The sequence below is a fragment of the Tenebrio molitor genome, chromosome 9 (assembly GCF_963966145.1).
Source record: "Tenebrio molitor chromosome 9, icTenMoli1.1, whole genome shotgun sequence".
Classification (NCBI taxonomy): Eukaryota; Metazoa; Arthropoda; class Insecta; order Coleoptera; family Tenebrionidae; genus Tenebrio; species Tenebrio molitor.
In genome coordinates, this window is record NC_091054.1 from 3,960,968 (window position 1) to 3,979,889 (window position 18,922).

At 36.2% G+C, this 18,922-nt stretch overlaps 2 protein-coding genes across 3 annotated transcripts; one reads left to right on the forward strand and one right to left on the reverse strand.

Annotated features, from left to right (window-relative positions):
- Positions 1-5,992: 5,992 nt before the first annotated feature.
- Positions 5,993-7,872, forward strand: LOC138138516 (alkaline phosphatase-like). Its single transcript, XM_069058494.1, has 5 exons — positions 5,993-6,151; positions 6,205-6,345; positions 6,396-6,529; positions 6,576-7,575; positions 7,622-7,872. Exons 1-5 carry the CDS (start codon positions 6,085-6,087, stop codon positions 7,825-7,827), a joined length of 1,548 nt encoding a protein of 515 aa, XP_068914595.1. The 5' UTR covers positions 5,993-6,084; the 3' UTR covers positions 7,828-7,872.
- A 5,470-nt stretch (positions 7,873-13,342) lies between these two features.
- LOC138138530 (membrane-bound alkaline phosphatase-like) lies at positions 13,343-18,849 on the reverse strand. Of its 2 annotated transcripts, none has more exons than XM_069058505.1 (5): positions 18,691-18,849; positions 18,490-18,633; positions 14,914-15,047; positions 13,853-14,861; positions 13,343-13,783 (listed from the first exon to the last, which is right to left on the reverse strand). In XM_069058505.1, exons 1-5 carry the CDS (start codon positions 18,755-18,757, stop codon positions 13,533-13,535), a joined length of 1,605 nt encoding a protein of 534 aa, XP_068914606.1. In that variant the 5' UTR covers positions 18,758-18,849; the 3' UTR covers positions 13,343-13,532. The 2 variants fall into 2 exon arrangements, with proteins under 2 accessions (XP_068914606.1, XP_068914607.1); XM_069058506.1 differs by having other exon boundaries at positions 18,490-18,647; positions 18,691-18,845.
- Positions 18,850-18,922: the final 73 nt, after the last annotated feature.

Here is an 18,922-nt window from a genome sequence, read left to right on the forward strand (position 1 = left end):
TTGCGTGGTTTGATTTAATTAACTTAGTTTGTGGGTTATTGAGAAATTACAAATTTTTAGCAGACGAAGGAATTGCAGGGGCGTCGGAACTTCGGAACTGTGACATCTTGACAACGTCGATCTTGCTCCGAATCAATGATATTCTTGGGGGTGATTGATGATGTCACTACGAAATTTCGGAGAACGTTCTTGTGTGTCAACAAGGCTGCGTAAAGAAGATACAGCAATTACGAAATTTACAATGCATGATTTTTTCTTTTATAAATCTTCTCCCCTAAAATTATGTGACACACAAATAAATACCTCTATTTGGAGTATTTTAACTGTTACAAATTTTTAACTACTATGTGCCTATTTTTGATGACTTGACAGGCACAACAGTAAGCTTTGCATCATGATCATTAATAATTTCTGAATTCATCGAAATGACCCAAGCGTCATCCCTACAATGGTCTGCTTTAGATGAATTTCGTTGCTGCTAAGAAGTTGCCAATAATGAGAGTTTACATTCTTTATTTCTCCTTAAGATAAGTGACCTAGTGACCCGGTACTGATTAAGAATTTTAATTTGCTCCGAAACGTAAAACAATTAAGTGCGAGTTGCTGTCAGCTTGCGAGAAAGAAAAACTATAAAAGTTAGTTCATTAGCTTGGATGTGGTGTCTTTTCAAGTGACGATGAAGCTTTCTTTTTATAAAGTATGCAAAAAGACTATTAATCAGAAATTATGTGTGATGGTAAATGTGACAAAGAGACAAAATTGGTGTAAAACTTTATATGAGAGACAAAATCTCTACAGGTACTTATTTCGTAGGCTCACTGGATTATGGAGACTCGCTCCTTCGTCGCTCGTCTCACAAACTTCCAGCTCATCCGTAAAGATTAATTTACTAAGCGCGTCACATAAATAACTATTATAGAGCTTTACTCTTCATTTGTCGTTTTGTTTTTAGAAAGGTTCTTTTTTAATTTTCATTATTAATTTTGTTTCTTTGACTGGTAAATACCATTCAAATGTTGCATCATACAGAATTTCTGATTGATAACCTTTTCGTACGCTTTGCAAAATAAAATTCATCACTTGAAAAGACACCATATCCAAGTTAATGAACAAACTTTTATAGTTTTTCTTTTGCAGCCGCTGTCAACATCTTGAACTCAATTGGTTTACGTCTCAGAGCATATTAAAATTCGGTATTACTATTTGCAAGTTCTTTCAGGAACGAGCAAATCAATAGAGAGATGATATTTAGGTCATTTTGATTAATTCGGAGCTTATAAATCATGACGATAAGACAAAGCTTTCTATTATGCCTGTCAAGACACCATTTATTTAGCAAAACTAGGAACACAATAATTCAAAATTTGTAATAATACTTTAATTAAAATACTGTAAATGAATTTTCTCATTTGCATATGAATTTTTAACGCATAGCTTAGTGTTAGAAAAGATTTTTTTTTTAATTTTATTTGAAAGACATTGACATATTTCACAAGAACTAAATTTGTCTGTTGGAGCTTGTCGCACTATTACAAAAAAAAAAATACACCTAGATAAGCTTCAACGGTACTGCGAGCTATTGCCACTTGATTGTGACAAACGTGCTGCATACAATGTTTTTTGAAACACTTGAATAACAACTACCAACTTAATTTAACTTTATTCACCGATGAAGCGTGGTTCCACTTAATAGAATATCTGAACTCCCAAACAATACGAAGGTGGAGTATCGAAACTCCGGGTTAAACGGTGGCACCTTCTCATTTTATCTTCTAAAAGGAGGAGAAGGAGTTGGAGTTGCAACGAATATAATCAGATAACACCACAAATCTTAGGAAAGGTTTTGGATAATTTTAAGAGACGAGTGGATTTGTGCTTGTGACAGGAAGGACGTCAATTTAAATAATTTCTTTTCACAAGGCGAAAAGTACATACAGGGTGCCCATTTTATCGGTTCCCGCCTTAAAACTACAAAATAGGCAACACAATTTACTTTTCGGAGGTTGCTATGTTTAAAAAAATATATTTTTGAAAATTTTCAAAAGGTTGCATTGAATATTACCAGTCATCAAATACTTCAAAAATTTGGAAATAGTGGAACTCTAGTTTAAACTATTAGGTTATGCGTTATGTCACCTTGTGGCATATTAAATGTTTCACTTTGGCTAACTATGTTTCTTATTTTAAAAAATTAATAATTTCCACCAAGATATCTGTGCAATGTATTATGTATTGCCTATTGTTAAACCGTAAGGCGGGAAGAGATAAAATGGGCACCCTGTACTTTGTTTGAAAATTGTCATGTATGCAACCAGTTTTACGAATATGCTGCGATTTGCTGCCACTTTCCTAAATAGAGCTACATTATGAGAATTTTATACAGTAGGCATACAGGGTGATTCTGAAATAAGTTTGGAAAAAAAAGTGGAGTATCCTTGACACAAATTAATTCTGCGTAAATGACTTTTGGATGTGAAATCAAAAGGATGGAAATTACCCTGTATCCTTGTATTTTCAACGCCGATGATAGGGAAAATTTGTCCGATTTTGTTCACTTTATTAGCAACCATTGTTACATTAACTCCACAATAAAGTTGTAAATGTTTCTATGGAAATCATCCAGAGGAGTAATGTTACGTTTGTGACTGACGGGCACATTTTACCTTTGATTATTATTGTTGCTAAACTACCAAGATAATCAGGTAATCACCTTTAACTCAGCAGCGTACTAGCAATTCTGACCAAATTTTCAATCATTTGTATCTCGAAAACGAAAAAACGGTTTTTTTTTTCAAACTTATTTCAGAATCACCCTGTATTTGGAAATATTCTCTGTAAGGAAAATTCGACATGATGACTTTTAATTTCCATTTCTGAAATGCTGCAATGGTTTGCTTTTACAAATTAAATTATGTAAACATTTTTGCGATATAAATGTGACATGTTAGATAAAATCGAAAAAACTATAACATCTTTTATTCAGATTAGTTATCGTTATCACTAATCATGACAAGCTATTCTGACATTTTGGAAAATGTTTTCTTTTACAATAACATCTATCAATCTTGTATTATCATCTTTGTTGACATTCTAAACCATACAAATTATTGTATCTATCATGTAATCTTTTTTTATAATATCTGCAATATTAGATTACATTATGTTTCTGCTTCGCTTTCAGTTTCTCCTTCTCTTACTTTCCTTTAATAATTTCTTCAATAAATTCTACAGGAAATAAATCGTATCACCGTTAAAATATTGTCTATCCCTTAATTCTAAATTTATTAGTCTTACTTCAATTCCCCTTTTCTCGCTCTTGAAAATAAATGTATTTATCAAATTAATGTTTTGACGTGGGAGAATATTCATAATTACATCGGGAAATTTGATAACATGTTTATAAATATTAGATGATTCTGCACAAGCTTTGGCTACTATGCGTACTGCTCAGTTTATTAAATAATAAAATAAACAGCATAAACACACCTACATAAATATGTATAATTAAAGTTTACGGCAGTTTTTCAGAAAAAACACAAAAACAAAAAAAAGGTTTAAATAATTTTACCTCCATTTATAAAGTCCATTCAAAAATCAAAAAACCACCACCTATTCCTTTAGGTTGGTAAAATTTAAAAAACCCTAGGTAGATATTTTTTCATACTATGTTGGCAACTCTAAATTATGACATTTGTTTGATTCAAAATAAAATTCAATTGCTTTGAATATCGTTCATATTATTTTATTAGCAGCACGTTTCATTTATTTATTGATTCTTATTTTTTTACTTAAAAATGCCCAGAAAAACAAGACATTTAATAAACATTTAACCTCAAAATTACAATTCTCACCAAAATTTACACTAAACAGCGTTGCCGATAGTAATTATCGAGGAAAATGCGACGTTGGTGGTTTTTTGAATTTTGAACGTACTATTCCGGACTTGGAATCTTGGCCAACATTTTTTTGACATTTCTAAAAAAATGAGGTAAACCAATCATTAGTGTCATTAATAAATGACAATTATTAAAAAGCACTTTGAAGTTTTTATTGTGACATCAAGAAGCAGGGAAATAGCATTATTAAGTTTGGTTATATTCAATAAAGGCCAGTTCACACATATTTGTCAGTTGTGGCCAAGATTCCGTGTCCGGAATAGTACTTTAGCTTCATTTTTTTTTTCCAAAATATAACATTTTGTTTGAAACTCTCAGTCGGTATTGAACAATTGGGAAAATTTCAATTGTTTATACAGGCAGAACACTAATTATTCACTTAACCTTTAAAAATTATAACACAAACTAAAGTCTCTTTTTTTATAATCAATTGTCAAAGTGTTGTCAGGTTGGTACAAAATTCGAAACAGTGAATTTTATAAATCACGTTTTTGACGTTTGACGTTTTTGACAATTAAAATTAAACACGTGTCTTGCACTCATAAACATATGCAACATAACCTCAATAATGATCTAGGGGAAATCTAGGGTGAAATTGAGATAGAACTGGACCAAATGTCAAATGATTTTTAATATACAGTTTGGTCTTTTTCTGTATTTTGACACTGACAGTTGATTATTAAAAAAACGGACTATAAATAGCATGACTTGTGAAGAATCTAAAATCTTGTAATCTTTGCTTTGTTGTAAAGTTTTTTTCTCTTCTTGCTTTTATATGTTGTATGAGATTTCCCGCTGGAGCATCCAACAATAGTTGACACACTTATTGATATTCCATCTTCCTTAGCACGCCCTCTCAATCTCCTTTGTATCTTGGTCGCATCTGCCTCGCTGTTTTTTACTCAAGAGGCTAAATTTTGCAGGAAAGGGATCAAGACGAGAGTGTAAAAAATGTTTTCATATTTAAATTACATACAACTGCAGTTAAATCTATAATACAAAGTGACTATGAAAGAAAGTACAGGGTGTTATTGAAAGTTGTACAGATATTTTAACCACGACCTACTGGCTTCACTTAAAACGCGGAAAAAATATTTAAAAAATTCTATGTCAAAAAATAAAATGACCTTTATTTTTTGAGCTACAATTTTTTTAAATTGCTTTTAGTTTTCTACGTTGTCCTACAACCTTGTAGGTAAAATTTCGGCACATTTTAAAAATACACCCTGTATATCATGTTTTATAAAATGTACGCCAATGCGAAGTAACCTATAGAAAATATGCTTTAAAATAAGGAAACCGCATTGGCGTACGTTTTATAAAATATGATATACAGGGTGTGTTTTTAAAATTTGCCGAAATTTTACTAGGAGGTTATTTGACAACGTAGAAGACTAAAAGCAATAAAAAAAATTGTAGCTCAAAAAATAAATGTCATTTTATTTTTTGACAGAATTTTTTAGATATTTTTTCCGAGTTCTACATGAAGCCAGTAGCTCGTGGTTAAAATATCTGTACAACATTCAATAACACCCTGTATATCAAGAGTCCTGTGGAATTTAAATATATTTGATTTTTGCCGCTCTGCAGCATATTGTCATACCAAATAAAAAAAAGAGAGGTTATGTAAGTCCATTAATGACAAAAAGACTCACTTTTACTCGTAATGATATAATCTACTATTTTATAGAGGTAGAAAACCAAAAGCTATATTTAAATTGTACTGTACTGTACTGTTAAAGAACTATGGGATGGTCAGACTTCTTATTCATAAGTAAAAGTATTACTTTATCCACTTGTTGCATAAATTGCTATTGTTTTCTTTCCAATAAAAATTATACTTTAATACGAACGCTTTCTTTACAAACTCTGCGTTAAATTTGTTTAATATTTTTCATTAATTTAATTCGATTGTTTTGATCAAGATCAAGAACAAGATATTTAAGATAATATTGTACATTCTTAGCAACAAATAATCTTGAAACATGTCACCATCACCGATTTATTTGGCAAAAATTTTGGAAATAATGTTATAAATCTATCTGTTAATAATTTATCGTGAAAAGATTTGTCAAGTGTTGTATAATTATCGATTTATCAAACACTTATGGTCTAGTGTGGCTTAAGATAGAATATCGGTCGGTATAAAACAGCCAGCGATTAACAAAACACTCAAAAGTGTACCGAAATGTTGTTGAGTCTGTTAATCCTGTTTTTGGCCAGCGGGGAAATTTTTGCCGCCCCCAAAGAACATAGTGAGTATTTGATCGTTTCGAATTTTCGAACCAAAGCAATTTGTCCACATCAGATGACAAGCTCATGCACCCCCGACTCCCCCCATCCAACAACAGACACCTAAAAGTCAACCCCGACGAAGGCAAGTCCAGTTACTGGGTCGAAAACGCCCAAAATACGGTCCTCGAGAAGACCGGCAAACCACTCAATCAAAGTGAGTCCACCTCGCTGCGCTCCCCCCTTGACTAAACGTGAAATTAACAGACACCGCCAAAAACGTGATTCTTTTCCTCGGGGACGGCATGTCAATCCCCACCGTGTCGGCCGCTCGAGTCTACACCGGCGGCGAAGAAGTCCAATTATCATTCGACAAATTTCCATACACTGGACTGTCAAAGGTGAGCCCGTTCGCGGTTTTTCCACCAATCAGAACGCGACTTTCAGACTTACGCTGTCAACCGACAAGTCGCCGACTCCGCCAACACCGCCACCGCGTACTTGTGCGGAGTCAAAGCCAACTACGGGACGATAGGAGTGGGACCGGAAGTGAGCAGCGGTGACTGCGTCGGGATGACCAACGCGACCAACCACGCTCTCTCCATAGCGTACTACTCGCAACTGGCCAAGAAGAGAACTGGTCTGGTGACCACCGCGCGGGTGACCCACGCCTCACCCGCGGGGGTCTACGCTCACACTTCTCTGAGAGACTGGGAGTCAGACACTGACATTTTGAACGACGACGAAGACCCGACAGTTTGCGCAGACATCGCCACTCAACTCGTCTCCGGAGAGACTGGGAAGAACCTGAACGTGGTGATGGGAGGCGGAAGGGCGAAGTTCATCCCGAAGGAGACGGAGGACGAGGAGGGACACCAAGGAGATCGTAGCGACGGCGAAAACTTGATCAGAACGTGGCTGGCGCAAACGCAAAATGCCAAGTACGTCTGGAACCGAGACGACCTTCTGGCTCTTGACGACACTGTAGACAATCTGTTGGGTCTCTTCGGCACCGACCATCTGTCCTACAACCTCGACCGTGACCCCACCAACGAGCCATCTCTGGCGGAAATGACCCAAGCCGCGATCGAGGTGTTGAGCAGAGGTGACAATGGGTTCTTCTTGTTCGTAGAGGGCGCCAAAATCGACATGGCCCACCACGGAGGCCAAGCCCACAAGGCCATGGACGAAACTGCTGAATTCGCGAAGGCGATCCAAGTGGCTGCCGATTTGACAGACGAAGCTGACACTCTCATCGTTGTGACGGCAGACCACGCCCACACCATGAGCTACAGCGGCTACGCCGACAGAGGAAACGACATTTTGGAATTCGGAGGTGAAGGCAGCGACGGTAAGGTCTACACCACGCTAAACTACGCCAACGGCCCTGGATACCGCCAGCCGGAATCTGACGGCTCCAGGCACGACATCAGTCAAGACGATTACGGTAGGTGCGTCCAGATGGCGCTCTCTCGCTAACACCTGAATTACAGAGGATAAGGACTACGTGTACCCTGCTGTTGCCCCGTTGGGGGCCGAAACGCACGGCGGCGATGACGTGGGGATTTTCACTCGCGGCCCGTGGGCCCACCTCTTTTCAGGAGTGCTGGAGGAGAACGTCATCCCCCATTTGATGTCGTACGCGTCGTGTGTGGGAGAGGGTTACACGGCCTGCGCCGATGCCCCCCTAATAAAATAAGGCGAAACTGATGTTGCTTTCAATAAATTGTAATCATCGATTCGATTAGACGCTTTTTTATTAGTGATTCGGTTTTGCTTGTAAAAAAACCGTTCGGGGTAAATGTAGCGTTGTTTATGGGGGTGTATCGGGGATGGAAATTGAATAAATCAGGACGTTAAGTGTCGCAAGACGGGTCGGAGGATTTTGCAAGCTGTTGGTATTTTTAGTGGCTGGGAGAATCTAGCCAACCTAAAAATAATCGGGCCGATGAAATTTACAAGTTTGTAATAAAATAATCGGTTGGCCAAGGCAATTTATAAATGTTTTTGGTTTATGGGCTCGACACGGGAAGTCGAAAGGTACGCAGGGGCCATAAAGATGTTTACTAGTGCCAGAAGGGCGATAAAAATGCGAACGATATCGCTTTCTAAGGAGTCCGACAGATATTTTACCGATACGAATTTCGGTGATTCCAAAAAATACGTATCAAAGTTGTACAATAATATTTAAATTAAGGTACAAGTGCCTTCAGATTATCGCACCACTTGGGTGTTATCAGTTTTTAAAACGGTTTGGTTAGCTCTTTTTTAAAAGATGAGTGTATTGAGTAATAAATGTTTAGTAAAATATCCCAAACCAAGATAATAACGACGTCTGTTTAAAAAATTCTCAACAAACTTAGCTTTGTTTGCATTTTGTGAATTTTGAGGTTAGAAACATTATTTGAAAAGAAGGGAATTTTTGAAAGTAAGGTGCTTCCTACCACAAACACCAAGCTATAGTTTGTTTTTTAATCAAAGAACCACAACACCGCAATTTACACCCAAAATAGAGCTGACAACATTGTACACTTTTTGCCTGGGGTGAAAAATCTCATGATATAAAAATTGAGGTTATTAGAGATATTAGTAGGGCAGCATGTTAATAAAGTTAATAACAACTAATAACAATTAATTTGAGTGTTTAATAAATGTCTTACTTTGCGAGGCATTTTTAATAACACGTTCAAATTTTAGATGCGAGTTTGCGTACTTTCAAGGACATTAAAAATGACAGGTGTTGGCTGATACAGCCAATAGATATCAGTAAATTCCCTAAATTTGGTAAAATTTTATATGTGCAAACCTAAATCAACAGGTTGTGGTTCTTTAATTAAAAAACAGACTATATGTATGAGCGCATTATTTGAGGCACGAGCGTCGAAGGAGCGAGTGCTTCATTTGCGCGAATGTGCCGTTCAAAAATACTTTTAAACACACTGTACCACAATTATAACATAATGTTTAGTCATTCAAGAGCAGTGTAAAAATTGAATTCAATATAAAAGTTTTGTTATCGAAACATTCCAAAATAAATAAGAGAAAATTAGCGGAAAAAAATTAGCCCCGAATTATTTTAAGGTTTAAAAGTCTATCAACAGAGATGATATTCAAAAAATTCTTTATTTTAACTTTATTACTACAAAATAATTGTTTCCTAATCAAAAGTATTGGGTTGGTCATGGCAACCAGTGCGGAAATTAAAATAACCGCATCGAGTGGATTATCAAGTTGCCATGAAAGATACAGCACAATATTTATGTGTCATAATCATTTTGAAATGTCATCATTAATTGAAAAGTTCTAATAAACGCATTCCGATAATGAATGAATGCGAGAATTGCTCATTTTCGCACTGGTATGACTTCGGCGAGACCCGAAGGGAACCTGAAAATGAGCTTCATTTAATAATGAAGCTATTATCTACTATTAATATATAATGTCAGATTTTATGACCTTCATTTCAATACTTTACCGTACTAGTGTCGTAAAGTAAAGAACAAGATCAAATTTAGTACCTTTGTCGTGATTTCGTTAGAATCAAAGTTACAATAGGCGCTCTGCTGCAATCTCGATTCGATGTCTAGGAAATCCGTTCTTGGTCGGTGTCCAGCTTCGTTGGACATTTTTTCCATCTCATATCATAATGTGACACGTTACGACCATTATATCATAAATAACTATTATTTCACAGTTTGGAGAACATTATTTAATGCTTTAGTACACTTGCGCTTAAACCATGATTTTGCAAATATGTATAAAGAAAATATAAAATGCATTTCTGGTAGAATACGTGTGCTAGTGCTTCGTTATCACTTTTCCCACCATATTCACTCATTTATGGAAATAATTTTGATTTTAACGCATTGCAACCGTTAATTATGACATTTTTTATACTGGTAAACACAAACAATTTTTTTTTCCAAATAACTTTTTTTTCACATCTTATCTGGCGCACAAAATATTCCTATTGTATTACTTTTTTCAAATAACCTAGAAATGCCTTCGAACTAAGTTGGATGTGTTTCGAAGGTGTCACCTTTGCTTTTTTAAACGCTATTTTGTGTTTTCTTTTTTCGAGCTTCATGGTCAGGTTGTTAACATCTCTCCCTTTTTCTCTCATTGAACTGTTTTTAATCCCAATTCGCATTGTTCATCACCTTTATTCCTGAATTTTTTGAACATATTTTTCAATATTGTTAGATTGTTGCTCTTAGTAACAAACTAACTGTTCTTGTAAATCTAAATCTGCAATTTGCGTTCCTTCTCCTTGAATGCTAATTTTATGCTTATGCAAGGTGATGCAAAAGCTTTATACTATTGCAATAGTAAATCTCAAGCATACCTTTCGCAAAACCTTTCTGTGATATTCTAGTAGCGGGAAATATCACCATAAATTACTCGAATTGCATTATAGGGTGTCTTAAAATTATCGTATTCCGAGTTCGGGGTTGAGTAATGTTTAAAAAAAATTGTTGGCACTTTGAAAAAAATATCAAAGTTGCCAATATTTGTTCAAAGGTATCTGATTAATATTCTAGCTATGTTGTACTTTCCTTTTGAACAAAAATTGGAAAAATAAAACTTTTATTTTTTCGAGATAAAGCTGTTTTTTCAAGAAAAGTCTTTTCATTTATATTTTAATATTTTACATAATCATCCCCACCATATTTCAAAATGAATGTCAACCATTTATATTTTTTATTCGAAGAAAACATGATGAAAAGTTTGAACCTTCAGACCCATATATCTTTGTAAAGACCCCCCGTATATTTTTTATTTTATTTTTTCGAGACTCCTGAGATTTTTCCCTACAAGACCCCCGCCTTGGTATCCGTTAATTTTGCGACACCCTGTATAAATTCACATTTTGTCTTCAAAAAAATCTTATCATTTTATTTCAATATTTACTCATTCCCGAAAAGTTTTTAAATATGAATTCAAGTTTATTATTAATAACAATAAATATACTGATTTTATCCAGTTATTACTAACTTATTTTATCGACTCCGACAAAATATTGTAGGTTTCCAATTATCTTTTCTCTTTCATCCATGCAAGCTCCAAAAGTTAAGTTGTTTGTTTATTTATTTGTTGCTTTTTATAATTAAAAATCTCTACTAGGTATAGATAAAAATCTACTTAAAATAATCGAACGATATGTTTAAGTTATCAACAAAGATAATTAATAAAAATATAAAACTAGAAAAAATAATCTCTTCAAATATAATGATAACCCAGTTGTAAGTGATACTTAAAATAGTTATTTATAAACCGAGTGTGAGAAGACCTTTTTCGCACATGAGCGCATTATTTGAGACACGAAGGAGCGAGTGCTTCATTTGCGCGAATGTGCCGAATACGTCTTCGCGCATCGAGGTTTGTACAATATTTTAAAATTATTTCCAATACTCTTCAATTAAATGAATAGATGGCGCTTGCCCAAGTGTCAATCGAATTAATAGCGATTTATTTTCATTCTTCCGAAATTTTCAACATCGAAATTGGAGAAATGACGTTTTGTAAATTAGATTTTATTATTATCAAGTCAAATTATTTTCAGAATGCTCAAAAAGGCTAATGCTTTTTGGATGATTTTGAAGCACTAGTGCGCGAAATCTACATTCGCGGTTAACTGTTGCGTTTGCGAAATGTCATTTTGAAGTTAGTAAGTTCAAAAAATGATTAATAATCCCTTGAATTTATTTTAAAATATTCAACAAACCTGTTGCAACTTGTATTGTAACGTTCACTACAATCTTAAATATGCAAACTAAATGCATGTTAAATTTATATTAAATTTCTCTGTATATCAAACTTGACCATCTTGGAATTCCGGAACACGTGTTTTTGTCATTAGTTGATTAGCTAATCAATTTTGTACTAGTTAGTTTTTATAGTACAATGTTAACCATTGAATAAAATTAGGAATTCATTTAGTGATTTTGACTTTATTTGAAGAAATTTAAAAATACAAAGAAGTAAATTTGTTTAAACAGTTATTTTCATAGAACTCTCGGTATAAACATGTCAAGAAAGGACATTATGCAAATAAGAATATTAAAACAGTGGCGTGGTAAGCCAGGCGAAGGGGACTGTCCATATTATTTCTGTTGACTACCTACGCAAAAAAAATGAACTGTTCTTTTCAAAAAGTGTTTCTGCTAGCTATGATGAATGAAAATTTGAAGAAGACGATTTTTTCCGAAGAGAATATTTCTAATAACGTGATGAAGGAAATAGTAAAAAATAAAGAAGCGGACAGGTTTTTTGGTTATTTTGATGTCACTGCGAGGTCAACACCATTTCCAGACAATTTGAAAGTTGATCTCGTCAAAAGAGAAAGTTAATTTAAAAAAAAAGATGGAACTTTCGTTCTTGTTGATCAATGACGCGACAAAAACAACAGAAAGTTACCACTTAACATAATCAAAGCACAACTAGCGTTTCAAAAAACTATCCATCAATTTTAGGAAGGAGAAAAGATGATAGAAAAATATTGTGTGCAGATTGATAGATACAAATTTGTATAATTTGACTCAATAAAATCTTTCTGGAGTTGGTAATTCTACCAGAAAACTATAAAACGTTGTGACAATTTTTGAAAGGTTGATAATAATAATAGTTGATAAAAAGTAAAATTACGATGTTCTGAGTTAGTTAAAGCAACAAAACTGCCTCGCACATTAGAACATTCTTTTATTTTAAAGTACATTAGCTAGAAGCTCCTTGTTTTTAGGCAACCAATTAATCACATCGTTTTTTTAAATAGTGTAGGTACACTATGTATTGCAAGTGGCAATTTCCAAAGCACATTACGATGTTAAAACCAAAGTAGATTATAATCCAGCTATGCTTTCACTTTTACATTTTTGTTGTTTCTTTTTTATATTATTGTGATTATTCGTACCAAGGTCCATATATTTATGAAGTGGTCTAAATGTAGGTGCAAAGTCTTCGTAATCACGCCGCTGAATTAAAATCCATTTCTCAAGATTACGAAACTTGTAAAGGTCGATAAAATGATTGTCCTTTACAAGATTACCGCTTCTTGCAGTTAATGACTGGTATCAACTTAATTACAACTCTACTGATAAGAATTAGGAGCCGCATTCACTATTAATTAATTAATTTTCTTTTCCGCGTTTTTTGTGTATTGTTTTTGTGATCTTTGCTAATTTAATAGGCAAACTTCCTGTCTCGTAATAACTTACATTTAAAAGATCAACAGTTATCCTTATAAAACATACACTTACACAGACCCGACAAAAACTACGACAAAGTGTGCTAAATCATTACCGCAAAATCAAAACCAACCAAATCGAAATCATTTTTTTTAATAGTAACAATTTAAATAACTAACAACTACGTCACATGTAATACTTTCTCGGTCTGGATTGATCGTCATCTTTTAAAATTCCTCTTGTCGGAGCCCAAAACTCTGGAATATTTCCAATCCTTTTGGGCTTCATCACAGACATTAGCGCCATCTCCCACGCAGGATGCGTACGACAACAAGTGAGGGATAACATTTTCTTCCATGACACCGGTGAAAAGGTGAGCCCACGGCCCTCGCGCGAATATGGCGACGTCATCGCCACCGTGCGTTTCGGAGTTTAGCGGAGAGATCCCCGGGTAGCGATACTCCTCATTGGCTGCAAAAAAATTGGGTAATTCAACTGTCTTTTTAAATTTGAGTGCGAACGCTTGTAAAAACTACTAACACATGTCGTCCTTGCTGACGTCGTAGCGGTGTCCTTCACTAGCCTTATACCCGGGTCCATTAGCGTAATTTAATACTGTGTAAGGTATAGTGTCGTCTGCGTTACCAGCGATACCCAAAACGTCGTTTCCTCTGTTGGAATATCCGCTGTAGCTCATGGTGTGCGCGTGATCTGACGTCACAACTATCAAGGTGTCATCCTGGTTTGTCATGTCAACGGCGGCTTGGACCGCTTTGGAGAATTCACTTGTTTCGTCCAAGGCCATCCTGGCTTGGGCGTTGTGGTGGCCCATGTCGATTCTTGCACCTTCTACGAACAAAAAGTACCCGTTTTGGGAGTTTTGCAAGACTTTGATGGCCGCTTCTGTCATATCCTGCAACGAAGGTTCTCGATTTTTGTCACGTTTCAAATTAAAAGTCACGTGATCCGGATTGAACAACCCTAAAAGGTACTCAGTCTTGTTGTAGTCCAGTTCTACTAGTTGCGTCCTGTTCCATACGTACTTGGGATCGTAGCCCATCTCCCTCTTTTGGGCCAACCACTCTTCGATCAAGTTCGCATTGCCCACGCGTCTCCCTGGATAGCCCTCCTGGTCTGTCACGTTTTGGGGCAGGAAATTCGCTCTGCCCCCTCCCAGAATCACGTTGAGATTCTTTCCGGTGTCGCCGTGGACCAGCTGCCAGGCTGTGTCGCGGCACGAGAACGGGTCGTAGTTGAAGGCGATCACGTCGTTGTCGCTCTCCCAGTCACGTTCGGCGGTGTGGGCGTACACCCCCGCGGGGGAGGCGTGCGTGACGCGAGCCGTGGTCACGACACCTGTCATTTTGTGCTTCAGCTGGAACCAGTGGGCTATGGAGAGGACGTGGTTGGAGGTGTTGCGCATGGCTGGACAGTCGTCACGTTTCACGCTGCCGGTCACGCCGATCGTGCCGTAGTTGGTCTTCACGCCGCCTAAGTAGGCCGTGGCGGAGCAAGCGGAGTCGGCGACTTGTTGGTCGGTGCAGTAGGTCTGGAACATGATGACGTCAGTGGGGTTTTGGGGAGAATCAAAACAGTTATACTTTGGAGAGGCCGGTGTAGGGGAATTCGTCGAAGGATAATTTTTGTTCTTCACCGCCTATGTAGACCCGTGCGGCGGAAATGGTGGGGATGGACATGCCGTCGCCCAGGAAGAGAATCACGTTCTTGGCCATGTCTGCAAATTTCAAAGAATGAATAAAGTGGGGACCAAAGCAGAGCCTTGAGGAGAATCTGTCATGCTACATTTTCCGTTTCTGACAACTGTTTCAACGCTTTCTGAAATTCATATTGAAGGTGGTTTACTTCCACTCTTTCGATCTAGGCTTCCTGTGTCATTTTTGACAGCTGATGAAGCTACGCCATGTTAACGGAAACACCTTAAGTGATGTTTTTATATTATGTAACCATCGGAGGAATTTATAAATGCTTCAGTATCGTATCTAGGAGTGAGGGAAAGACCACGAAGGAGAAGAGAAACCTGACAAATTTCGGTTTTATGTATTCCGGGATAAAGCATCTTCGTCATCGATGCAATTTACAGCAGGATGCGTACCAATTATGAAGCACTTGGCTATCGGAGGAATTTACAAATGATGCAATTCCAGTTATAAGACTGAGCCAATTACTAACCATTGAAAGCATTTTTATAAAAGCTTATATGTTTTTAGACATTTTTTTGTATAATTATCTTAATTAACGTCTGCGAACTTGCTATTGACCATCGGAGCAATTTATAAATATTCTTAACAGAAGCTTAATGCACGTTAAATTCTTAACCATCGACGATATTTATGGAAAATTTCAATTTTACATTTTTTTAATAAAAACTATTGCCATTTACAAATGTTATAGTTTCACACTAATAATAAAAATTTATAAAATGCATTTACGTTGTTTTGACACAATGGGGGGCCATGGAAATTATGTATTTAATTTGGAAGTATGTAAAGCTGTCTGTTGAATTAGGTCATGTTTTTCTAAGTTTGAGGTTATAAATAGCGTCAATGTCTAGTGCATTGTTGTCAGTTTTACTAGTTTGCAATAGAAGAATACTCAGGCATTGCGGGAAATTCAGCAACATGTTATGTTCATTTTGATAGGTCCGCATGTAAGGCACTTTAGTGACGGAAATCAGTGTGTCCAACGTTAAAAAAAATCATACCCTCCCCAAATAAAATATGTCATTTGAAGCACCTACATGGTTTTATAGCGATAATGTGACTGACATATTTGTATAAAATAATCTAATCAAATACCATTCGAGCCTTGAATTATCGACGATTAATTTGCTCAAACTTCGTGCACAGCAAGTCGAATTATAAAAATTTGCCAAAAATAAAAACATTCCAATATCGCGCGCTTTCAGACTATTAACACTTGTCAGATTCGACACTCTTTCGGGATACGCAACTATCATATTTATGATAGTCGATAAATTCATAGATGTTGGGATATTATTGAGATAAAACTGTTAAAACTATGATCATTTCAGGAATTTACAAAAGATTTTAATTTTATACTTTGTAAATTTGTGACACCTGACCATCGGAGAAATTTACACATTTCTCACTAGACATGTATAGTACACATACGGAGTGTTGTTGAAATGCGTGCACAAATTTTAATCACGAGCTGCTGGCTTCATGTAGAACTCGGCACATTTTAAAAATACACCCTGTATATCATGTTTTATAAAATGTACGCCAATGCGAAGTAACCTATAGGAAATATGCTTTAAAACAAGGAAACCGCATTGGTGTACGTTTTATAAAATATGATATACAGGTGTATTTTTAAAATGTGTCAAAATTCTACCTACGAGGTTGTTTGACAACGTAGAAGACTAAAAGCAATTAAAAAAAAAATGTAGCTCAAAAAATAAATGTCATTGGTTTTTGGGCAATGACGTCATCACCAATTTTTTTAAATGACAACCTCTACTTTTTTCTTCACTTTTTGATACACCTTCCTACTATCTAAATGATGAATGAAAACAATTAATACCTTACATAACGATTTTTTTGGGAAAATGACAAATTTTACTTCAAAAATTTAATTTAATTTTTACTGTGTAAAGTTTTTTTGTATGGGTTTATATAAAATAGAAGGTTTATTTTAATAGACCAAACAATTTAGAAGTTTTACGGCAGAGAATTCGCGCTGAAATGGAACAAAACCCTGACATTATTGAGCGCAGTGTACAAAGTGCCGGTAAGTCCCTAATAGTTGGTGCGTAAAATTTTATTGTTAACTTTAGATAATTATTTGTTTTTGTTTGAGAGTTTGAGGTCAATTAAAATTTTGACATTTAAATGAAATTAAATTTTTGAAGTAAAATTTGTCATTTTCTCGAAAAAATTGTTTTGAAAGGTAGCAATTTTTTTCATTCATCGTAGGAAGGTCAATCAGAAAGAGAAGAAAAAAGTGGGGGTGGTGACGACGTCATTGCGCAAAAACCAATGACGTCACTTAAGTCATTTAAGCAAATTGCAAGTCACAGGATGGCATTTTTCGAAATAAAATTGACCTGTTCGAGCGTTTTGCTTGAAAACATTAAATAAAGCAATTATAAATTTTGTTCCTTACTCTCTCACCACACTTTATATGTATTAATATATCGTGTGATCAAGAAAATTTGCCATGGACTCGGTTTTGGAATGTCCGTTATTGAATTGCACCCAATAATCGTGAAATAAATTGAAAAAAGGAACAAAGGAAAAATGGCGGAAATGATAGTTGTTATAAAAATTATACAAAATTAGGAGGGCATTTATTTTATTAAATTGGGGCAATATGTATTGGACAAACGACTGCAAGAAAACATGAATGCGAGAAAGTAAGGTTAAGAAGTTGACGTTTGAAGACACATCTGTGCAGCGGTAGTTAAAGTCATAACAAAGACATGCGATTTATTTCCAAGGCTGACTCAATGACAAATGTTTTCAATCAGATGCCGTTTTAACAATCTGAAGCATTGCTCGTGGCTGAACATGCTTCTAGGAACTAACCATCCAAAGAATTTACAAAACCATCCAGCTTAAAATTTTGCCGAGTAAAGCCTGACTCATGGCTTGAAGCCCATTCCAAACCTGGCACGTGGACAGAGCGCACCGATTTAAAATTATCTCTTAATTAGCAACCTGATAAAACACGTGCGGTCGTGCGCTCCATTACCTCCCACTTATTTCGCAAATTTTCAACCATGAAATTGCATTCGCCACAAGCACGACTTTGCACCTTAATATGTAAGTCGAGCGCGCGAACCAAAGGTCGCGTGAAAGAATTTGCATTTTCCTCGGAGGAAAAAATCTTAAGGACGTTTCGTTTTTTTGGGCCAAGGTGACTAGAAATTGGCCGGTCAGCCGAGTGAATTTTTTCGGCAGACCAGATCTGCTCTTACCAGAGTGACGCAATTGTCAATGCACCCATTATTGAAATCGTTACTTAATATCGACCGCGGAATGTTAATGGCTCACTTAAAATTTGCATAAGGTGAAAATTGCTTTGTGCGAAATGCCATCGGAATTAATCGAGTCGTTAGGCCAAAAAACTCAACAAATTAATCTTCGTGCATAACTTTCGACCCAATTAATTTTTTCCTCCGCGTCTGTACTCACTCGTATTGATCTTCCTGGCCAGCCTCTCTTTCACCGCTTTTTGTCCGTTCTTAATCCAGTAGGCGGCGGTGTTCTCTTCATTTGTCCGCTCCGTCGAACGCTTGCTCAGTTTTTTTGACAAGTGGGGGTGCATCCGGTCATCCCCTACGGACGATCGTCTTTTTTGGCAAACTTAAGGAAACACATCTGCAAGATACTCACAGTGGGCGGAAGTGAGGAGCGCCGACGTCGCCAACAAAAAAATTATACCCTGGACGCGCATTTTCATTACTTCAGTACATATTAGGAATCGAGTCAGCTGTGACTTTATACGAGAGTAACCGCCGTGTTCTTGACTGCCCCCTCTCACGGACGCCCCCCTCAAATAAGTGCGTTACTTAAGGTGCAGATAGATTAATTACTTTTTTGCGAGGAGGGGAGTTTTGCAACGAAA